Source organism: Spea bombifrons, chromosome 1 (assembly GCF_027358695.1).
Source record: "Spea bombifrons isolate aSpeBom1 chromosome 1, aSpeBom1.2.pri, whole genome shotgun sequence".
Taxonomy (NCBI): Eukaryota; Metazoa; Chordata; class Amphibia; order Anura; family Pelobatidae; genus Spea; species Spea bombifrons.
The window spans coordinates 128,304,031-128,324,587 of NC_071087.1; the positions used below are offsets into that span (position 1 = coordinate 128,304,031).

A 20,557-nucleotide genomic window follows, 5' to 3' on the forward strand; every position below is an offset into this window, starting at 1 on the left:
CCCTTTTTTCTTTGCAAGGACACCCAGTTAGCTTGGAGGGAAAATCTGGAGGATTCGGCAAACGATTCCTTTATGAATATGCACGTTGTATTTTTGCAAACACCACTGACCTCGCAAATAAGATATGGCACAGCCTGTAACAGCAGCAAGGAGAAAGCCATTATCCCGTGTCATCACAACACATACATGTATGTCTTCATATACCTTCAATATGCTAGACATACACCACCCCTAACCAGTCAGGGAGGGTCAACCAATGCAAAACTCAACACCCATCATTAAGAAGCCGTAGATACACACAGATGAAAAGGTATAACGGAGGGCACTGATACACACAGGTGATATAAAAAACACACAAAGAGATCCATCTTCCCCGAGATGTCTCCCTGCCCAGCTTCCATTTAATATTGCAGTATGCTCACAAATCAACCATTCCCCGAATACCTCTATGTCAGATTGCACACAGGGGCATGCATAAAAAAAAAAAAAATACAATATCAGGGGATTTTTGTATTCCATGCACAGGGCTAGAATTCCTCCTTTGCAAGCCCTGGTTGCTATGCCAACAAACATTAAAACATGAACGACAGATAGGGGACGGGGGAGGGTAACCAAGAGATGCAAATCTCCTTTTTTTATGGAGGGAGGGGTGATGGGGTTGAGGGTGCCAGGATGAGGTGAGGGGAAGGTGCAGCAGCAAGAAGAGGTGGGGGGTGGGGTGAGGGGAGGAATGGGTGAAAGGATGGAAGAAGGAGAAGAAGAAAAAAAGGGGGGAAAAAAGGCATAAAGACGTTTGCTTACCAAAGATGCTGATTTGATTGTAGCGAATCGCTCGCGGGTCCGGTAATGAAGTGCCTGACTTTGCACTGACTGGGTAGGCCGCAGCTCAGGCCTGGGATCCCTGTGGTCCGCCTCATCCCTTATGAATGCATGATCCTGCAGGAAGGGGTGAAAAGCAGGAGAAAGAAGTGGCGTGTAGCCCCGGCTGCCTCTCTCTCAGCCCTCCATCCGCGCCAGCACGGCTGTATGAGATGCATAGTTTAACGTGATTCCCCCCTCCCTCCCCCCTGCTCGTCTCTCCCGCTGTCTCACTCCCCTTTTCTCCGTTTTTCCTTTTTTTCCCAGATTTTCTTTTAACGCGTGGAAAAAAAAAAATGTATATTTATAAAAAAAAAAAAAAAAGTAGCGTTAAAAAAAAAAACAAAAAAAACCCCAATAATGTATTGTATGGTCCAGGCGGGTTCAGTCCCTGCAGCTCCCACCGGGCGTCGGGGAGGAGAAGCAGAAGCAGCCCATTGCAGCTGGAGCTCGGCGGGGTCAGCTGATCCTTTAAAGAGATGCTTGTGTGGGTCCAGGCAGCTTCCCTACCTCCACAATCCCATCCAGCCGGAGGAGGAGGAGGAAGAAGAAGAGGAGGAGGAGGGGATGGGGAGGGAATCTATGTAGATATATTTATTTATATCCCACACGTACACACACACACACACACACACACTAAATAACCCAATTGCTACACAGAAATCAGGCCGGCTGCAGCTACACGCACACACACATACACGAGCCTGGCAGCCAGCAATGGCAAAACACCTGCTGGATTAAAAAATATATTGCACCCATTTATGGAACGCTCTGGGTTTCTTCCTCCCCCTTTTCCCGATATAGCATCCAGAGAATAAAAAAAATGAAGGAAAAAAAGCCCCTCTGGTCCATTCAGCTGAATGCTTCCCTCCTTTTTTTTCTCCTTCCTCTTTGCAGAGCCGGGTGGCTCCTGGCCACCCCTCCACCCCTTCTTCCTTTTGTCTCTTTTTGATGCTATATTTTTGGGGGTTTGGTTTTGCAGTCTCCTCCCCTCGTCGAGCTGCTGCCTTTTTTTTGGGGTGGCTATAGGTCTGATGCACAGGGCCGGCCCATGTCCGTGCAGACTAGCTGCAGGTGTAGCGGATGCCGTGGCCGCCGCCGCTGCGCCTCGGTTCCAGCAGATGCTGAGCGATCGCTACTCCAGACCCTGCTCAGTTCTAGCACATTCCAGCCCCGCTAACGAGGGCTCAGTACATTTTCTTTTTAAAGAGACAGTGCGAGCACCGATTATTTTACACACATATAAATATAAAAATTATATAAGTACACATAATTCTGCCATATTGCTGGGAGAACCCTCCTCCCAGTTTGATACATTTAATATCTTGGATTAAAGATTAGGGTGGCATTATTCATGTCTTGACAGATCAATGATGAGGCTTCCTAAGGAGAGGCCAAGGATTCTGGGAATGATATCCAAAAGGCCAATGTCTGATACTCCTCCTTACCACACAACACAGCAACAGAACTACCATCTTGGGCCTCTGTTGCCTGTATCTAGGATTCTAGAACCTAAGGTTTCTTGGATGCTCAGCAAGTGCACATACTGACAAACAGGTGAGCTTTTGTGGTAAGGGTGAGGTCTGTAGAGAATGCAAGTAAAAGGTAAGAGTATACACAGGATAGGGTTAATGGCATCGGCATGAATGTATAATGCTCTACCCTAAATTAATTTTTGGAGAACATGGACCTTTTGGAGGCTTTTATTTTCTATGTATCTCATGTGAGGCAATATCCTGTCTAAGATTAAGTCTATTGAGTGTGTCCTGGAGATTACTAGTATACACTCATCTTTGCCTTGTCGTGGCCAATAACAGCCCAGTCTTTGTTTTCACAAGGCAACTTCCCCTTAGTTTGGTGTGCATATACTCATTCACCCCAAAAATACAATTACCAATACATGGGGATCCCCAGTGCCCCTAACTTTCAGGATTGAATTGACATATTGGGTCACACAACCTGGAGCCATACTCTTTCGTATTCTATTACTAATACCAGAGAACCCCACTAGGTACATTTCTCATTGGTACATCCCTACTTGAATAGAGGCAAAGTATATATATATATTTTTTATTATTATTTATTTATTTTTTTACACCCCAAGACCTCACCCCACGTGATGGATTTCTTGGTGACTTGGTTGCCACGCAATCTTTATAATGGTCCATTAAAGGGTAAATAGTTGGAGGCAACTATGGGCTAGTGCATTTAAAAATGTCTCTGTTATGTTGGAGGTTCAACATAGATAAATGCAAAGTTATGCATTATGGCAAAAAAAACAACAATGCAACCTATACTATGAATGGAATATCCCTGGGGAAAACTGCCAATGAGAAGGACTTAAGAATAACAGTAGACAACAGACTTGGCAACAGTGTGCAATGCCAGCAAGCAGCTGCGAGGGCAAATACGGTTTTGGCTTGCATAAAAAGAGGTATCAATTCACAGAAGGAGGATATCATCTTGCCTCAAGACCTCACCTTGAATATACGGTACAATTCTGGGCTCTGGTCCTTTTTAAGGACATCATGGAACTAGAAAAAGTCCAAATTAGGGCTACAAAATTAATAAGGAGATTGGATGATAATAGTTATGGAGAGAAAAAAAAAATTTAAATTATATACACCAGAAAAACAGCATTATATAAATATACACAGGGCCAATATAAAGAGCTCTTCAGTGAAATGTACAAAGAATAAGAGGTCACCCTCCGAGACTGGAAGAGCAGAGATTTCATAGACAACAAGGAAGGGATTCTTCACAGTAAGGACAATAAAGGTGTGGAATTCACTGCCAAGGGAGGTGGTGTTATCAAATACATTAGATGCCTTCAAAAGGGGTCTGGATATGTTTTTAGAAAGACGTGACATACAGGGCTATAAACAGAATTAATATTTTAGAGCTTCTTGATTCAGGAGGCATCTGATTGCCTTTTGGAGTCAAGAAATTTCCCCCCTAAAGGCAGGATTCGAAGTAGCTTAATTGGGGGTTTTTTTTTTTGCCTTCTTTTGGATCAAGAGTAGGAGGGTTAGGTAGAATGGTTAAACTTGATGGACTATGTAACTATGTGGGTATATTAAGAATCGCACACAACATATTATATAATTATATATATAATATAAATCAGTAGGTGCTTCCAATGCCTCGTCAAATCTTAAACTGGTGAATGTATGGAATTTCAAGTGGGTTCATCCTAGTCTTGTGTATACTTTTCCTTTAATACTCACAAAATTTAACAAAAAATACCAATATTATTAGCCATTTTACCCAAGATAGGATAAAGTACTGTCAAAGTACACCCCCAGACATATGCAAATATAAAATACCCACTGAAATTCATTTTCCATGCACTCCAGGAGTAGTTTATTGAAAACACACACATATATATGCATTCAGGACAGTCTTTAATAATAATAAAGGGCCCTGCGCACATCCATCCAGTGTGACCATTCTGCAGTTAGTGAGTCACAGTAACTCCTCCATCACACAGTGTACAGCCATTGTGCATACACAGGGGGAGTATTACAATGTAGGTGTTGAAGGGGACAGGTGGGCTCCTAAGGTAAGCCTGAGCCCAAGGCCTTGTCCTGTGTTTATATATAGACACCCCTGCATGCATTTTTATTGGAGTCCATTGAGAATGTACTTTAATGTGCCAGTTCTTTACACTGGCATGTGTTTGAACACCACTTGTAGCAATATGCTTTTACTCCTATCGCCCATTTTACACACACAAAACTTACCTTTTTAGGAACAAGGGAAGATGTTGAATCATAGCTGTAGCTGTATCCTTGCATCATGATGAGGTCAGGACTCCCATTATCAATGACCTCTTGCATGCTGTTCAAACTGCTGCTCTTGCTACCTGTACTGACAGACATACTTGGGATGGAATGGTTGCTGCCAAGACTGTCCATTTTCCTGGTCAGACTGGTTCCATGCTCGCTGTCCTATAGGATATAATTTGTTACTTGCTGCCCATATATACATATATCTTGTCTTATTTCCCCCTTTTATGCTTTAATATTTAAGCCACAGTAGAGCAAACAAAGGGGTAGTTTATTTCTTCGGGAAAAAAAGCAAAAAAAAAAAACAAAACACATTTGTTAAAGTTGCATAAAATGGAAACTTAACCAAATAAACATGTACAGGATTACCTCTCTGCTCAGCACCAAGATATAGAATTAAACCACATGATTTGATGGCAGATATGAACCATTTAGCCCATCTAGTGTGCCCACTTTTCTAAACACTCAGACCTTAACCAGTCCTTGGTAGTGTCTTAGATTCGGGACAATTATTATGATAATTATTATCTCACGCATGTTTAAATCCCCTGTATTAGCTTCTGCTGGGGGGGGGGGGCTGTTCCATTTCTCCATCACCTTTTTAGAAACTTCCTTCTGTTACATCTAACCTCTGACCCTCTAGTCTTGGATTATGATCTCTTATTCTAACATTTCTTCCCCTTTTAAATAAACATCCCTCCTGAACTAGTGTTTCAAACCTCATTTTAGTAGCACTTCTCTGAACGCTCTCCAGTATGTCAATATCCTTGTGGAAATGGGGTCCCCAGTAGTCAATGTTCTAGATCAGTGTTCCTCAACCCTCTCCTCAAGGCAGACCCAACAGTCCAGGGTTTAGGTGTTATTCAGTTGTGTCTAAGGTATTTAATTGTTTTTTTTCAAATTTGCAACACCTTAGACAGACCTGAATAATACCTAAACCCTGGATTGTTACGTGTACCTTGGGATTGAGGAACACTTCTCTAGGCGAGCTCTGACCATTGACCTGTAAAGTGGCAGAACCTCCTCCCTCTTCCTGCTACTAATGCCTCTTGCTTTTTCCGACACTTGGCTTTTCAACAGTAATGTCTACCTTGTCGCAGCCCTTTTGTAATATCACCAATAAATAGTGTATGAGTCCCAGTACTAATCCGTGATGAAGACCTTCCTCTGAATATACACTAGACTAGAGCAAATGGACCAAAAATGTTTAGGCCTATGATTAAGGGCTAGATGTAGCATGAAACGCGTCAGGCTTTGTGTGCTGATACACAATAAATTAATTTTAATTCTATGCCTTCACAGAGACCTGCCTACTTCCTGTGCTTTGTTCTTTGCAGATTAGGGTGAGACTTTGTAGTATGTCCCGGTTAGAGACATGAATGCTTGTTTGTCAGGGTTCCGGATGTTTCCATTCCCAACTATAGACAGTCTTTCCCTGCTACCCTTTTTGCAAAGTGGTACTACGAGTGTCAACTTCCAATCTTCTGGAAATACTCAAAAGCAACTGATTAAATAAGTCTGATTACAGTATTGCCAGAACACTCCAAAGCCCCTTTAATAACTTTAGGTGTATACCATTGGGTTTGTCGGTTTTTACTTTGGAGAACTCAACTAGAACATTTTCCTCTGTAAACACATGCTTTACATATGTCCCTTTTCTGCTCACCTTCCTCTGTAAAATCTGATGAGAGGTATTTAGTTAATTAGTAGCAGATGGCTAGATATGTATCTTGATTTATATCACTACCTTTAGTGGCTTTTTTTTTTTTTACAGGCACAATGTGTGCTCCACATGTTATTATGCCGCCTGTGCACACCTGGTATATTCACCGACAGCATGGTGAGTGGTAAGTGTGTGTAAACTTCCCACTCTTATCAATGGCAGTGCTTTTCTCCCACTGATTGCCTACTTTAAGCAGCTAATTAGCGGAACCTAAATGTACTCATGGAGTAGGTGTTTCGCTGTAGATCTGGAGGGTCAAGTTAATATGTTCTCTTGCAGGTTGAAGAACGCATATTAAAAGTACTTGAATATGCATTCTTTGTGGGGTTGGCTTCCTGGGACACTAAGATACCTCTAAAATCAGTTAATCTGTCTTTCAGCAAGAAGGGTTCCCTTCAGGACACACGCTTGCATTTGTGGAAAGACATGGAGGTCCCCTGCTCAATCAATACATTCATTTTGCCATGGGGCAAGGCCTGTTTGATCGTGTCAGTCAATCTTTACTATATTTATGCAATACTCTTACCTCATCATCTTCTTGAGATTCATTTAAGGGTCCATTTCGGGACTCTTGGAAGAGTATTTTTTTCATTTTCCTATATTGTAAATTGTCCAGCTCTCTTACAGCATCTTTTGTTCTCTGGATTAGGTCTATGAGTACACGTGATGGGCGCTCTCTTCGCACAAATTCATGCTGGAATTCAAGGACAAAAAGAAAAAATGTTATGGAGAAAAATAAAAAGGGAAACTTGGGAATATTCACTAAATTAGGAGTTGGGGTAGTTTCAAGTCACCAAATTAGTTACAATGCATACTTAAAAATCAGGGACATTCATTTATCACCTAGACAGTTCAACTATGCATTATTCAGGGCCAGCCCATCCCTTTGTACAGGAGCAACTTTCCAGGTATAGTGCTTTGTAATGTATTATGAATTTTGGAAGTTACAATTAGATCAATATTGGCATTATTTATATTTAATGTTACACTATATACTTGTTCTAAGAAAAACACACAAACTAAAAACACAAATTATACATTTCCTCATTTTTAGACACATTTCAACTGTGTGTTTTATTGGGAAGATGTTTAGATACACATTTTTGTAAAAAATAATTTATCAAACATTATATGCCAATAGCCTGAATACCAAAATGTATCTACATTTTTTCCCACATGCTATATGACCAGAAGACTGTGGACACCTGCCCCCCCTTTGAGGCTACAAGATTTTGGAATGTGGAAACTTGTGACACAAGAGCACTGGTAAGGTCAGGCAATTACGTTGGACAAAGAAGCCTGGCTCGCAATCTCCATTCCAGTTTATCCCAAAGGTGTTCAGTGGGGTTGAGGTCAGGGCTCTGTGCGGCCAGCTCTGTTCCTCCACACTCTAACCATGTCTTTATGGACCTTGCTTTGTATACTGGGGCACAGTCATGCTGGGACAGCAAAGGGCCTTCACTAAACTGGTGCCACAAAGTTGGAAGCATGAAATTATCTAAAGTGTCTTTGTATGCTGTACCATTAACATTACATTTCACTGGAACTAAGGAACTAAACACAGCCCCAGACCATACCTCCTCCACCAAACTGTAAAACAGGAACCATGCATTTAGGTAGGTAGCGTACTCCCGCCATCCACCAAATCCAGATGGTCTCCTGCTCTGTGGCTGAGCCTTTACTCCTAGACACTTCCACTTCACAATAATACCACTTACAGTGGAGTGGGTCAGATCTAACAGGGCAGAAGTTTCACAAACTCACTTGTAGGAAAAGGTGGCATCCAAGTTCTTCAGTACCACTCATTCTACTGCCAATGTTTGTCTATGGAGTTGGCTGCCTATGTGCTAGATTTTATATACAAGTTAGCAATGGGTGTGGCTGAAACAAAAACTTAATTTGTCCATATGCTTTTGGTGATATAGTGTATATCGAAAAGCAGTAACACAAACTTGAAATCCTCCCAGTTTCTGTGCAATCAGAGAGATATGCCTCTCAGTTGTTTAAAGCTTATATGTCAGGAGTGTCATGTCTCTGCCTACGTGAATGCGCAAGTTTACACACGTTTACTACCTCTCATCCTTGTGCCTTGGCTCGGCGTATTAAAGTAAGCAGTGGTCCATCATGTATTTGCTCTGTAGCCAAGGTGACAGGAGCAGCAGAGAGGGGATAAGTGGCTGTCCTGAGAGTTTCTCTTAGAAAGCCTACACAGAACATTGGTATGCTGGGGCTAAAGATGGAAACACTGACAATGTGTGTTATACCAATTGTTAGTAGGACAATTCCACCACACTGGCCATTTCCTGCACTTAGAAAGTACTATTCGACAGAATCTCACCAAAAATGACAGCATGTTATTGGGTAGTTTTACGAAAGGGCAGTTATGTCCCCAGTTTCTGGGTTCAATAAAGTAAACAAAATGTGAATGAAATATATAAAAAAAAATATACATAACACTGAATCTAAAATGATTTTCATACAGGCGTACGCAAGTAAACGGACACTTGGTTAGATGTGAACACAGATTTAGAAAGTTTTAACATTCTCAATCACACTTGTTTGGCACGAAGGCAGAACTTATCATTCTCTCTTTACTTTTAAGAACGAATTCATGCTCGATAGCATCCTGGAGTAAGCGCTACTAAAATTTGTAAAAAAACAGTTGGCATCTCATCATCAAAACTGAAATCTCTGTCATGATCATTTTGCAGCACAAATGAGGGAGAGCTTTCTTTGTAAGATCTTCCAGGGACAAGAAATAAGTTGACTTATGGTAAAGCATCGGTTTATATCTTAGGCAGGAGACACTTATGCCTTTTCCAATCAACTGAAAAGGATTATTTTGTATCTATACTTTCCCAAATCTAGAAAAACAACAGTTAGAAGGCTCATACATACTTTCATACTACACACCCACTAGCTAAACTTCCTTGGCAAGTTGGCGCATTAAAATTAAGTGCCGCTACTTGACAGAATTCAGCAAAACAGTGTCCACACATAAAGGTATACTAGAACAGGATCATCTTAACCAGTCAACATGTGCATTTAGTACATACGCAGAACCACATGTGAGCAAGAATATCAGAACACCAAACCATTTGCACTACAGTCTCTATGGGTTCCATACAGTTAGCCTGCCCAGGAACTACACGGTCAAGAGAAAATGCACAAAGCCAAATCTAGCACCATAAGCTAGCTTGAGAGTCACTATTTTGCAGAGAAGTTCACTGGAGTGTATGGGTCAACGCTACAGAGGGTGCCTCACTTTTTTGTCATCTACAAGCTGAAAGTACCAAGGTCCAAAGTGCCATGTACAGGGTTCAAGCAACAACCTCCCAGGCAGTTGACTGCTCTTCAACTTCACACATGACATTTTGCACTTTATTATTCAGTGATAAACAAGCGTAATTTATTAATTCAGTTTAAATATGCCTGAGACAAATCTTGGAACTGCACTGCGGCCATCTAGGGACTATGCTAGTCACTCCTTAAGCTTGAGTGTCTTCCAGAATGTCGGTTGTTTCTATGTTCCTCACAAAGCAAACACCTACTACCACCACCAGCTCATTATATATAACGAAGAAGGGACATAAAACAGAAATCAGCTGGACCCCTTTCCATGTGTAAAATATTTTTTTTCCAAATGAACAGCGCACATTAGTTGCATTCAATGCTGACATGCATTTCGCATGAAGATAAAACGATAATGAACCTTCACATTTACTAGACAGCAAAGGGATTGCCAGGCACATAAATCAACTACCCAGAAATATTTAAACCTATGAGCCTGTTAACGGATTAGCCGTGTGTGCAGCATGGGTAACCAAAGAACAAAGTAGGAGCTCAGAAGAAGACGTGTTTCACAGCACATACACAAAGGGAATCATGCCAAAATCTTTTTAAGCCACAGTTTCACACACACACACACACACACCTAAGAAACTCTTACATTTGTATGGCAACATCCTTTCATGGTCTGCTTTTTTGTCACATAAGCATTAAAAGTCCATGGAAAATATGATTAGACAGACACAATCTTTCAAATAAATACTTTTGGGAAGGATAAGAGTGCATAGGAGTTTAGCTGTAATAGGAATGTTGTTTTAACACTATATTTGTGTTAAATACAGCAGGGTGTGTGGAGCATTATCTTCAAAGTGCATGTTCATGATTGCATTTTACTAAAATGTAGAACCTAATATTAGTACAAAAAGAGTATCACAGCCAAGGCTCTCAATTTTCACACAGGTTTGAACTCCAAGTTTAGAGCTATACTCCCCTTAATACCTAAGCAATCAAATGTTCTCCCAGAATTAGATTGCCTCACCGAGATGGGGAGAAAAAGCCTTGTGAGCTGATGGTGGCCAGGAGATGCAGCGCACTAACTGGCGCTAATGCCTTTCTACAGTCCTCCTGTTCAATCCTAAAGGATCCTCAGGGGGATATGTACATCGGATACAATGGCTACTGTGATTCACATTATATGAAGAGATCTCAGATATCCTGAATGCCTACAACACTCTACACTTTCTTCTATGGTATCATCTTAAAGACTTATTTTTCCTTATTAGAGACAAAACATTCAGATACATGCCTAGCAAACAATGGGTAGTTCTTGCAGAGATAGGTTTTCTAGTAAACCAAGAATAACATTTATCTGGCTTATGCTTATGCCACATAAAGAAGTTATTCTCAAAAACCAGGAGTTCTAAACTTAGAAACGAGGGTTACTTAGAAAGACCCATTTTGGTACAAAGTTTGTAAATTGGTTTTATCACCACAGCAACCAATGGAATACTTCACGCGGCAAAAATATAATAAAAAAAAACAGCCTATGGATAAAAGCGTTCAAAAAGTTACATTACTCTGCCTATAGCGCTTCAATGCCACCATACATTGGAGCTTTGTGTATATAGTAACTGAAGGTAACACTGTACTGTATAGATGCACTGGGTTATTGGACATTATCTGGCACAGGCAGTCTAGACAGGACAACTTGATATCCTACATTGACTTGTAGTTTTCCAAATAGCACCTCGTTGTTTAACCCCTTTGAGACAAAGGCTGATTTTACTTTTTGTACCCTTCGTGACAATGTCAGTTTTAACATTTCTGCGCTGCTCGTGTTTAGCTGTAATTTTCTTCTTTCCTGTTTACTGAACCCACACACATTAGATATTGTTTTTTTCAGGACAAGAAGGGCTTTCTTTAGATTACATTGTTTTGATTGTATCATATTATTTAGTATTAAAAAAAGTATAAAATAAAATTCTAAATTTTAGTTGAAAAATCTTTTACTCATCTATAAAAGGTAACGAAAAAACCTGCTAAATAGATTCTACTAATTCTTCCCCCCATGTGCCATTTCGGGTATCTTTGAAGCCGGCCAATGCAATTTACCCCATCAAATCATTTATTTTTGAAAACTAGACAGCCCAGGGTATTCCAAATGTTAGTATTTTAACCCTTTCCAAGCACTAATTCTACCATCAGCCTTTGTCAAACTTTATGGTAGCAATTTTACTTCAGGTATGAATTAAAAGGTTCTCGTATATGTCACTATCACAAAACACCGCAATATGTGTTAAGCAACATCTCCTGAGTACAGCGATACCTCACATGAATGATGTTGCCTGGCTGTTTGGGGGCAAAAGGGCCACATTTGGGGCATGCGCATTTTCAATGTTGAACTTTGGCGTTTGGCGATCAACTGTCCATGTCCTATTTGGTACATCTTTGAGCCGGGCCATTTCAGCATGCCCAATAAAGCCATATATTTTAGATCGTTGATCGCCTCCTAAACGCTTTTAAAACGGGCGCCCGCCGCCATACATTGTATGGTGGATGTTGACAGTAGACATGGCCCCTGGTGCCGATCGTGGCGTTGCTGAATGCCTCGAGGTCGAGGCATTACAGCAACGCCGTTTGGGTGAAGAAAAAATAAATAAATAAAAAAAAAAATCACGGATCGATTTTTTTTTCACCCGTTTTAACAAATGACGGTCCTGGCACATCATTTGTCGTAAACGACTTGTTTTTCCGTGACGTGCCCGGACCGGCAATTGTCATCAAGGGGTTAAATTCTTTAAACATCAAGTTTCCACAAGGGATGGTCATACCGTCACCCCTAAAATACATTTTAATTTCAGTAACAGATTTTGTTCTTGGCTGCATGAAGCAACAAATCTAAGAGTGCATTAAAGTATTACTTGCCCTGAAAAAGAAACTGGTTTATTAGAAAGCTTTGCCAAGAGAAATTAGAATCATATTTACCCGCAATAATTCTGCTGACGTTGGTCGTTCCTGAGGTATTTTTTGCAAGCAGTAGTCCACAAAACCCCTGAATGGATCTGTCCTGTTGATTAAAACATAATAGGTTAAATTGTAGGGGTTTTTTTTGTTCTGCCTTGTTTGGGAGTAACTTTATGAAACAAGGTCAAAGTGAGTGAAGAATAACACGAGTACTGCAACAACTGAATAAAAACATACTATAGCAGCTTTTTGCCATGTTATTTGTAGTGCAAAGTTGTACAGATTTACAACATCATTTATTTTCACAATACCATTCAAATGATATTAAATATTAAATGATATTAAAATTTAGCAATTTGTTTGCTACTAAAATAAAAGTTATTCCATGCCAATAGAATAAATGCACTAACCAAGTACGGATTTACACGTGCATTTCTAAAGTGATGGACAATCGAAAATTAAGGGAACAGCCGGGGAAAAAAAAAAAAAAAAAAAATGCAGACATTTTAAACAAATAGGCGCTATATTTGTACACAGAATTCTCCCTGCATCTGGCACAGACAATTTCCAGCTCCCATTGGCAGCGGTCAAATGTCTTTGGCTAGTAATGGCAGGCTAACATCAAAGAATGTACTACTGAAGACAGTGACGCTTCAAAGAAATACCAACATCCAAGGATGCTGTAACGATAAAAGGCGAGTTGCTGCCATTTTGTATACATTTTGGCATCAATATTAACAATTAACAGTATTTGCCGTGGTTGACCCCACATTTTGCTTACCATTCACTGGACTGTAGTGTTGGAGACTCATTCTGGGCTATGTGATATAAGGCACTCATTGCATTCATGTTAAATAAGGGAGGCTTCCTTTCAGCTGCGTGGGAGACATTTATGCGAGAATGAGAGATGAGTTAGGCACATGTAGTAACAGTAAGGTGTTGCTGATAAAATTAAGAGCTCTTTAGTGTCGTCATACTACCTAATCCAATTATTTTAATCTCTTAGGTCATTCGAGGGATGACATTCCATGAAAGCTGTCATTATGCCAGGCACCAAAAAATAAAATCAGGAAGTCTACTAAGTATATCCTTATTAATGGTAAATAACCAAGTTTATTTTCTGTTCCTCCACTGTAAAATATGGGTACGCTAGACATAGTATTGCATCTAAAGCACATTTGTAGAACTATCCTAAAAAAAAAAATAGCCTAATCATCCGTGAGTTTTAGCAGGTATCCAATAAAAATTTGAATTAAGCTTCTACATAGATGCCCAGTTACTGTCAAGAGCTGCACCGCTGAGTAAACCTTTAACTTTGATTCCTTGGAAGAGGGGAAAAATATTAATCTATAATATGCTACCAGATTTAAAGAAAATGCATCTATTAAGCCAATCAGGATAATTATATATATACATATTTATTATATTTTTTCTTTGAAAAGTCTATCACATTGACTCCAGAGCATTTTATCTGGATCTCCTCTACAGATCTGGTAAGAAAAGAAAATCAAGGAGGACCGTTCATAAAATAGGAAAATCTACAAAAGTAAGCCTACCAAAAAGAAAAAAACCAAAAACAAAATATAAACGTATGCATTACAACTTACCTAACTCAATACATGTAATACCAAGGGACCAAATATCAACTTTCCCTTCATACTGCCCCTCATCCATAGCTAAGATAACTTCTGGGGCCATCCTGGTGATAAGAAACAAGCAGTGATGTGACACTCATTTTATTTTATTTGGAAAATGTTTTACCGTGAAGAATACATTGAGATTTTTCTCATCTTAAAGTACGTCCTGGAAAAAAAACTAAACAAAAAAGTATAAAATAAAGACCGTTTTTACAATGGCATTTTGATGGTAAATACAATGAGCCAGATATTTTCAGTTTTCCCTTAATCTGGAGGAAGAGTTGATGAATCCTGGAACTCTGTAGTGGAAATTACAAACCCTATCATAAAAGCATTGAAACTAAATGCAACGTTTCTGATTAGCAAAGAAAAACATTTCGAATTGGAAATAACCCTTAATTGAGCAAGCCAGCCCCAATAACAGAACATACCTTGCAGAGCACTGTGAACCAGTCTATGTGCAAACACAGAACAATTTTAACACTCTTGCTCTATAGCTTACCTGTGATAGAGCTCAAAATGTTAGCATGCCACCCAAATATATCATTCCAACAGCCTGAATCTCACTATAACTAATCTTGTGTTCCTGCCCCCTATGATAATGATAACGCATACAAATGCAGACCTTCTGTGGGTAACTTACATCCACCAGCAATTGCAGCACAGACATGGTAACATTTTCAGGGTCACATAATCAGAAAAACACACACGTTAGAGTGTCTATAAGACATGAGTGTAGAGAAGGCTTATGCCACAGCTACAGGTGCGCCATGCAAGCTTTTATAAAAAGTACAGAAATCAATATACCAGTAAGGAGTTCCAACGAAGGAATTGGCGGGCGACGCTATTGAGGCAGATCCAAAATCTGCAAGTTTGACCTGACCTGGCTCAGTAAGCAAAATATTTCCAGCTTTAACGTCCCTAAAATAAAAGAAAGGAGAAAATTAGGCATAGAGATTTTTTTTAAAGCTAATGACACACAACCTTATAAAGACAGCTGAAATATGTACATAGTTTTGGCAAAATGTTTGATTTAAGATATAAGATGAACCAATAGTCTAATGAGTATTCCAAGAAGATCAATATAAAAGAAAAACTTCCACTAGAGGGGGTTGTAGTCATACCTACTGTATAGCTATCAAGTTCCTTAGACTTATATGTAGTGTTTAAGGGTCTCAGATGCCATCACGACAACAGAAACATCAAAGCGTCCATGCTTCGTATAAATATTTGTAACGGATTAAAACGGCTCGTATGTTATCCAGATGTTAACAGTCAACACCATTTAGTCACTTCATCCATTGAAGGTTTCAGCTCTCATGTGCTGCAGTAGAGATCTAAGCATTGTCAATTTGATAAATTTTACCTACAGCTGGAGGGGGGGGATAAATAGTAACATCTTGAGTAATAGTAATCAGGCCGCAGTCTTGTCTTAGATTCAGGAAAGCTGTATGCCTACTGCGTGTATATTTTAATTCCCTCACTGTGTTATAGGATTTTCTTCAACATTGTTCAACTGTTTACAACAAAATTTTTGTCACAGAATAAGGAAGGATGAAATACTGATTACTCAGAGAAGCTGTTGGATAAATGGAACAGCCTCCCATCAGAGGTAGTAGAGGACTACCTCTGATGGGAGGCTGTTCCATTTATCCAACAGCTTCTCGGAGTAATCAGTATTTCATCCTTCCTTATTCTGTGACAAAAATTTTGTTGTAAACAGTTGAACAATGTTGAAGAAAATCCTATAACTTTACTCCCTAATCAAGTCTAAGACTGCAAGAGAGACGTGCCTGAACTTAAAATAATGATAATGTCCAACTCATTTTTATATCCGCGTCCAACGAAATCTGAACGTTCCATGCCTATTCTTCACGTGAAGAGGACAAGTTATCTTGTGATAGGTTGGTGGCATTTTTTTTAAAGATTTTAATGATACGAGAGTCCGAAGAGGAAGATGGAAGAATGTTTTTCAGTGATGTGTTAAAAGACCAACTCAGGCATGCATAAGTAGAATTTGCAGGTCAAGTGTAAGCACCTCAAGATACAGCCCCTTACAGCCAAAGGGCATCCTAGCCCACAGACTATCCTCTTGTACCAAAAAACATGTGTCACAGAAAATCAAAACTGACACACACGGTGAACAGCGAAAACCAACTCTGACTTTGACAGCTGGTCTCTTCAAACACAACAACTGGAAGAGTTTCAATCCTGACAGCTTGTATTTCTCATAAGATTCAACGAAAAATATGCCAATAGGCGGAAAAAGACACATAAAATAAAGCTAACTGTCCTCAATTGTTGGGTATAACTTCCTTAAAGATGTTGGATATGAATGCCTCATGGAGGATGGTGTTCTCAAAGCATTTGAACCTAAGAATGTAAAAACTGAGACAAAATAACTGATGACAGAAACCGAGACAATGTAATACAGGCGTGGAGAAATCAGAGTTCTAGTGCAGAATAGCCCCAAAACAGCGATTCATTTTTGTGAGATTCCAACCACAGAAGAGGAACCCTGTCTCCAGCTACTCCCAATTTCCCCCCAAATATTCATATTTCTTAGTTGATAGTAGTTGGGCATACCTGGGAACTTCTGGGCTCCAGCTACCCGGAGCCTTCCCTTGTGGGACGCGGCCAGGACTGCCGCTTGTGTTGGTGGGCGGTCCTGCTGGCGGCAGCAGAAAACACCACCAATTAAAGGCAAAACAGGCGGGAAGCGGGGCTTGACCCGGAGATGCAGCGCTCACCTGGCAATCTCCGGGTCAAACCCAAAGAGTTCCCAGGTATGTAGTTGGGTAGCAACATTTTTAACACACCTGTGTAAAGGTTTTATCTATACATAGGCAATGGCTGCAGTGGAAAAGAATTGCTATGATAGTACATAAAGAATGTATTTACCTGTGAATCATATTGTGGGAATGCAGGTAGGCCAGCCCCTGCAAGGCACCATGGGTAACGGCAGCTATCTCTACTTCCTGAAGTGGTTTCTTGTGAACTGCGCAGAAAAGCAAAAAAAATATTACATTGCTTATATCCATAGATATATAGTATGAATAAATAAAAAAAAACTTATTTAATTCAACCAGCATTTTAAAACTACTAATGTTTACAGTGTTCTGATGCATATATCACCCCCTCATGCAGATATGGAGTGGCCAGGACTACTACAAAAACATAGAATTGCAGATAAGAACCATTCTGCCCATCAAAATCCTAACTTAACTTGGTCCTTGGTCTTGTCTTATACCTTATCCACGCCCTCTCAATAACGTAAAACTTCTGTATTATCGGCAGCTCTCTGCGATGAATAGGGTAGTAAGGGAGTAGAAATCAAAACTCTCCCTCAAGTGAAAAATCCTCAATTGTGGAGATATTTAATTTAAAAGCCAAACACACGAAATTGTCGATGTCTCAAGAGTGGCAGAGCCACTAATCCATTGGCCTGAACCAGCCAACAACAATCAGCAACTTAATGGGGAAGAAAGATAAATACAAATCCTGAAACAAGGAAGTGAAGGAATATTTTCCCATAGTATACACATAAGGTGTCTTTTTAACAGGTATGGCTTATTTTTATCTGGAAACACAATTATTTAGGCTTACATTATTAACATAAGTGTAAAATGTGGGGTTTGGGGAAATCCCTGTTTTAAGTAACCAGCTGGACATCCATTGTGTGGGATCAGACGATGCCGCTGCAGAGGACCGCGTTCAGTACAGACTAAATGACATCAGGGTCTTCAAATGTAACTACTAATATATTACATCTAGAAGGATTTGGCTAGAATTGTGGTCGATCGCTCTCTTTACTGCTCGAGATCTAGATTTATAGTAGGTATCTGCTTGATCACAGAAAAATCTGCTCTCAATAAACTCACTTTTGCTTATCAATACTCTAGTCCAATATTTGTGCTAAAACACCATGTAATATGTGTTTATTCAATTTGACAGTTAAATGACACCAACTGTTAGCCTTGTGGCTTCAGGCTCGTGTCCCATTCATATGCCATGAAGTAGTATTTAAAGAATTAAATATTCCCCTAGTGTGATGATACAAATCTTATAATTTTATGCTGGGTGCCATTTTGCAAAGTTACCAAAAGCCAATCCACACAATAACAATTGCATTAACAAAAAATAAATACACAAAACGGGGAAAAAGTAATTTGCAATGTCACACAGATCTTCAAAAGACCTTCGTGGCATCTATGAAACAAACCTATAATTTGTTCCGAAGCTACAGGCAATAAATTACATGCTTGGAAAGGTCCATGTTCTCATACAGAGCATTTTACTTCTACTGCAGCTAAAGACTGCTAATAAAAAGACCCACTTTAATTATGCCTAAAAACAGGGAAAATTGTCAATCAGCGACCACACCATTGTTACATTAAAAAGGGGTACTTTGCAATGAGACAAACAAGTTACTTGATCAGTAAATCTTTCTGTTGTATTTGCTATTAAGAAGTACAGACTCATGAAAGTGTATTCACTAAACTGAACTATAACAATTCATCTTACCAACTTCATCAGAAATTATGAAGGGCTGACCCAAAAGAGGTTATCCCGAAAGCAAACCCGAGTGAGCCCTGCATAATGCAGTTTATTTTCTCTCAGCATCCGAACTATGTATAGACCCTTCAGCAAAAGGAATTGGCCAGGTAGGCCCTTTATAACGCTTTATACACTATGCAAACTTTTGGAAAAGTTGCACGGATTCCAGATGTTAAATTCTTGACTGGATAATCAAATGAATAACCCTGTATCACAAGGAGTGTTTTATTTAAAGGATGGGCGATGCTCCACCATAACCTCTTTTGGAGCATTCTGTAAAAATAAACACCAGGAAATTAATATCTCGGATGTTTCCCAAGGCATCTAGGTACACACTGGCTAACATGGGGTTTCCAGCAGGTTAGAGAATCCCACCACAGACACAGAACTGGTGCCAAAAGCAGCTAGTTCAGCACTGGAGCTATACCATTCTACAAAGATTACAGTCCTTCTCTAAGGTTAACATTACAACAATGCAATACTTACATTAATGTTTACATTGTATGTGGTTCCATTTTAAAACCCATCATAGACTTGCACAATAAATATCTTACCCTCTAGCAAATCTGAAGCAGACCCCAGGCAGTATTCCATCACCAGCTGCAAAAAGTAAAAAAAAAAATTTGTAGGAAAACAAATGTACCAAGCGCAGTAGAACGTGTGTATCTGTCACAAACAGCGGTGTGACAAAAGGTTTACCAAGGACAGTGTATCTCAAGCAAGAAGTGAGAAGAGAATAGTACATCAGATTGTTTTATCATAGGAAAACAGGGGATTGCGTTATAAAAACAAAGACAAAAAAAAGCAGAGGGAGATTACTGAAAAACAAGACCGACACTCATCTATATGCTAGCCGATTAGCTTTACTAGCTTATCAAGTGTCCGTTCTACTCCATATATTTTTTAAACAATGATCGCAAAAACAACTCCATCTGATATACAGCTTTCAATACAATTTTAGTTAATCAGGGGAACTAATTTAAAGTGTCTTTTAGGTTGCATGGCATTGAATCCCAAGAGTGCAGTTTCGCAGGACATCACGACTTCTCTTCCAGCAGTAAACGTCAGGGAGAAGATATATACTACCTTCCCACGATCGTAGTTCCTGTCTTTTGGGTCTCTGGTACTATTCCGTGGGCTGCGGGATGACATAATCCTGCTCAGGGATTGTACTCACCCATGCTGTATGTTCTTTCAAATAGCATCCTTTGTAATCGATGATATTGGGGTGTTTCAGCTGTTTTAGAAACTTTACTTCCTTGATTATATCCTGCCATTTCTGTATGAAAAGAAAAATAAAACAGCCTGCTGTATCGCCATAAATAAAATCTAGTTCTGCATTACATACAAAGCGCAAAGTAGCCTACCTCATTCATCTGCTTCCCGCTGTAGGACATTTTCTTAATGGCCACCACTTCACTGGTCCCAACATTAGTAGCCTACATATTAAAGACAGTGACAGATTTAAATAAAAGGATAATTAGTCAGATGAAGATCTATATATTGACATTTATTTTACAATTAAGGATGAAAGGGGTTTCATCATTTTTGTCTTTGTGCAACTACAATTTCTCGCTCTCTCGTTGAGTGTACCCACACAAACCATATATTGTTACAATTAAGAGTTTCTTCCAAAACCATTCTCATTCATATAATATTATTTAGTATGGAGAAAAACCATTACAAAAAAAGCGGGCAAAGAAAGAAAAATTCCATAGTTTTATCCATTTTATTGTTGCTAA

At 39.6% G+C, this 20,557-nt stretch overlaps 1 protein-coding gene across 1 annotated transcript in view; it reads right to left on the bottom strand.

The window, feature by feature from the left end:
- The window catches only part of TAOK3 (TAO kinase 3), a 71,842-nt gene that overhangs the window by 37,115 nt on the left and 14,170 nt on the right, over positions 1-20,557 (bottom strand). The window contains exons 4-14 of the mRNA XM_053473354.1: positions 20,183-20,254; positions 19,993-20,094; positions 19,370-19,415; positions 17,160-17,256; positions 15,066-15,179; positions 14,229-14,320; positions 13,403-13,496; positions 12,643-12,724; positions 6,896-7,063; positions 4,602-4,808; positions 802-936 (exon numbers count right to left, since the gene is read on the bottom strand). Of these exons, the coding sequence (XP_053329329.1) occupies positions 802-936; positions 4,602-4,808; positions 6,896-7,063; positions 12,643-12,724; positions 13,403-13,496; positions 14,229-14,320; positions 15,066-15,179; positions 17,160-17,256; positions 19,370-19,415; positions 19,993-20,094; positions 20,183-20,254 (1,209 nt within the window). The remainder of the gene's footprint in view (positions 1-801; positions 937-4,601; positions 4,809-6,895; positions 7,064-12,642; positions 12,725-13,402; positions 13,497-14,228; positions 14,321-15,065; positions 15,180-17,159; positions 17,257-19,369; positions 19,416-19,992; positions 20,095-20,182; positions 20,255-20,557) is intronic.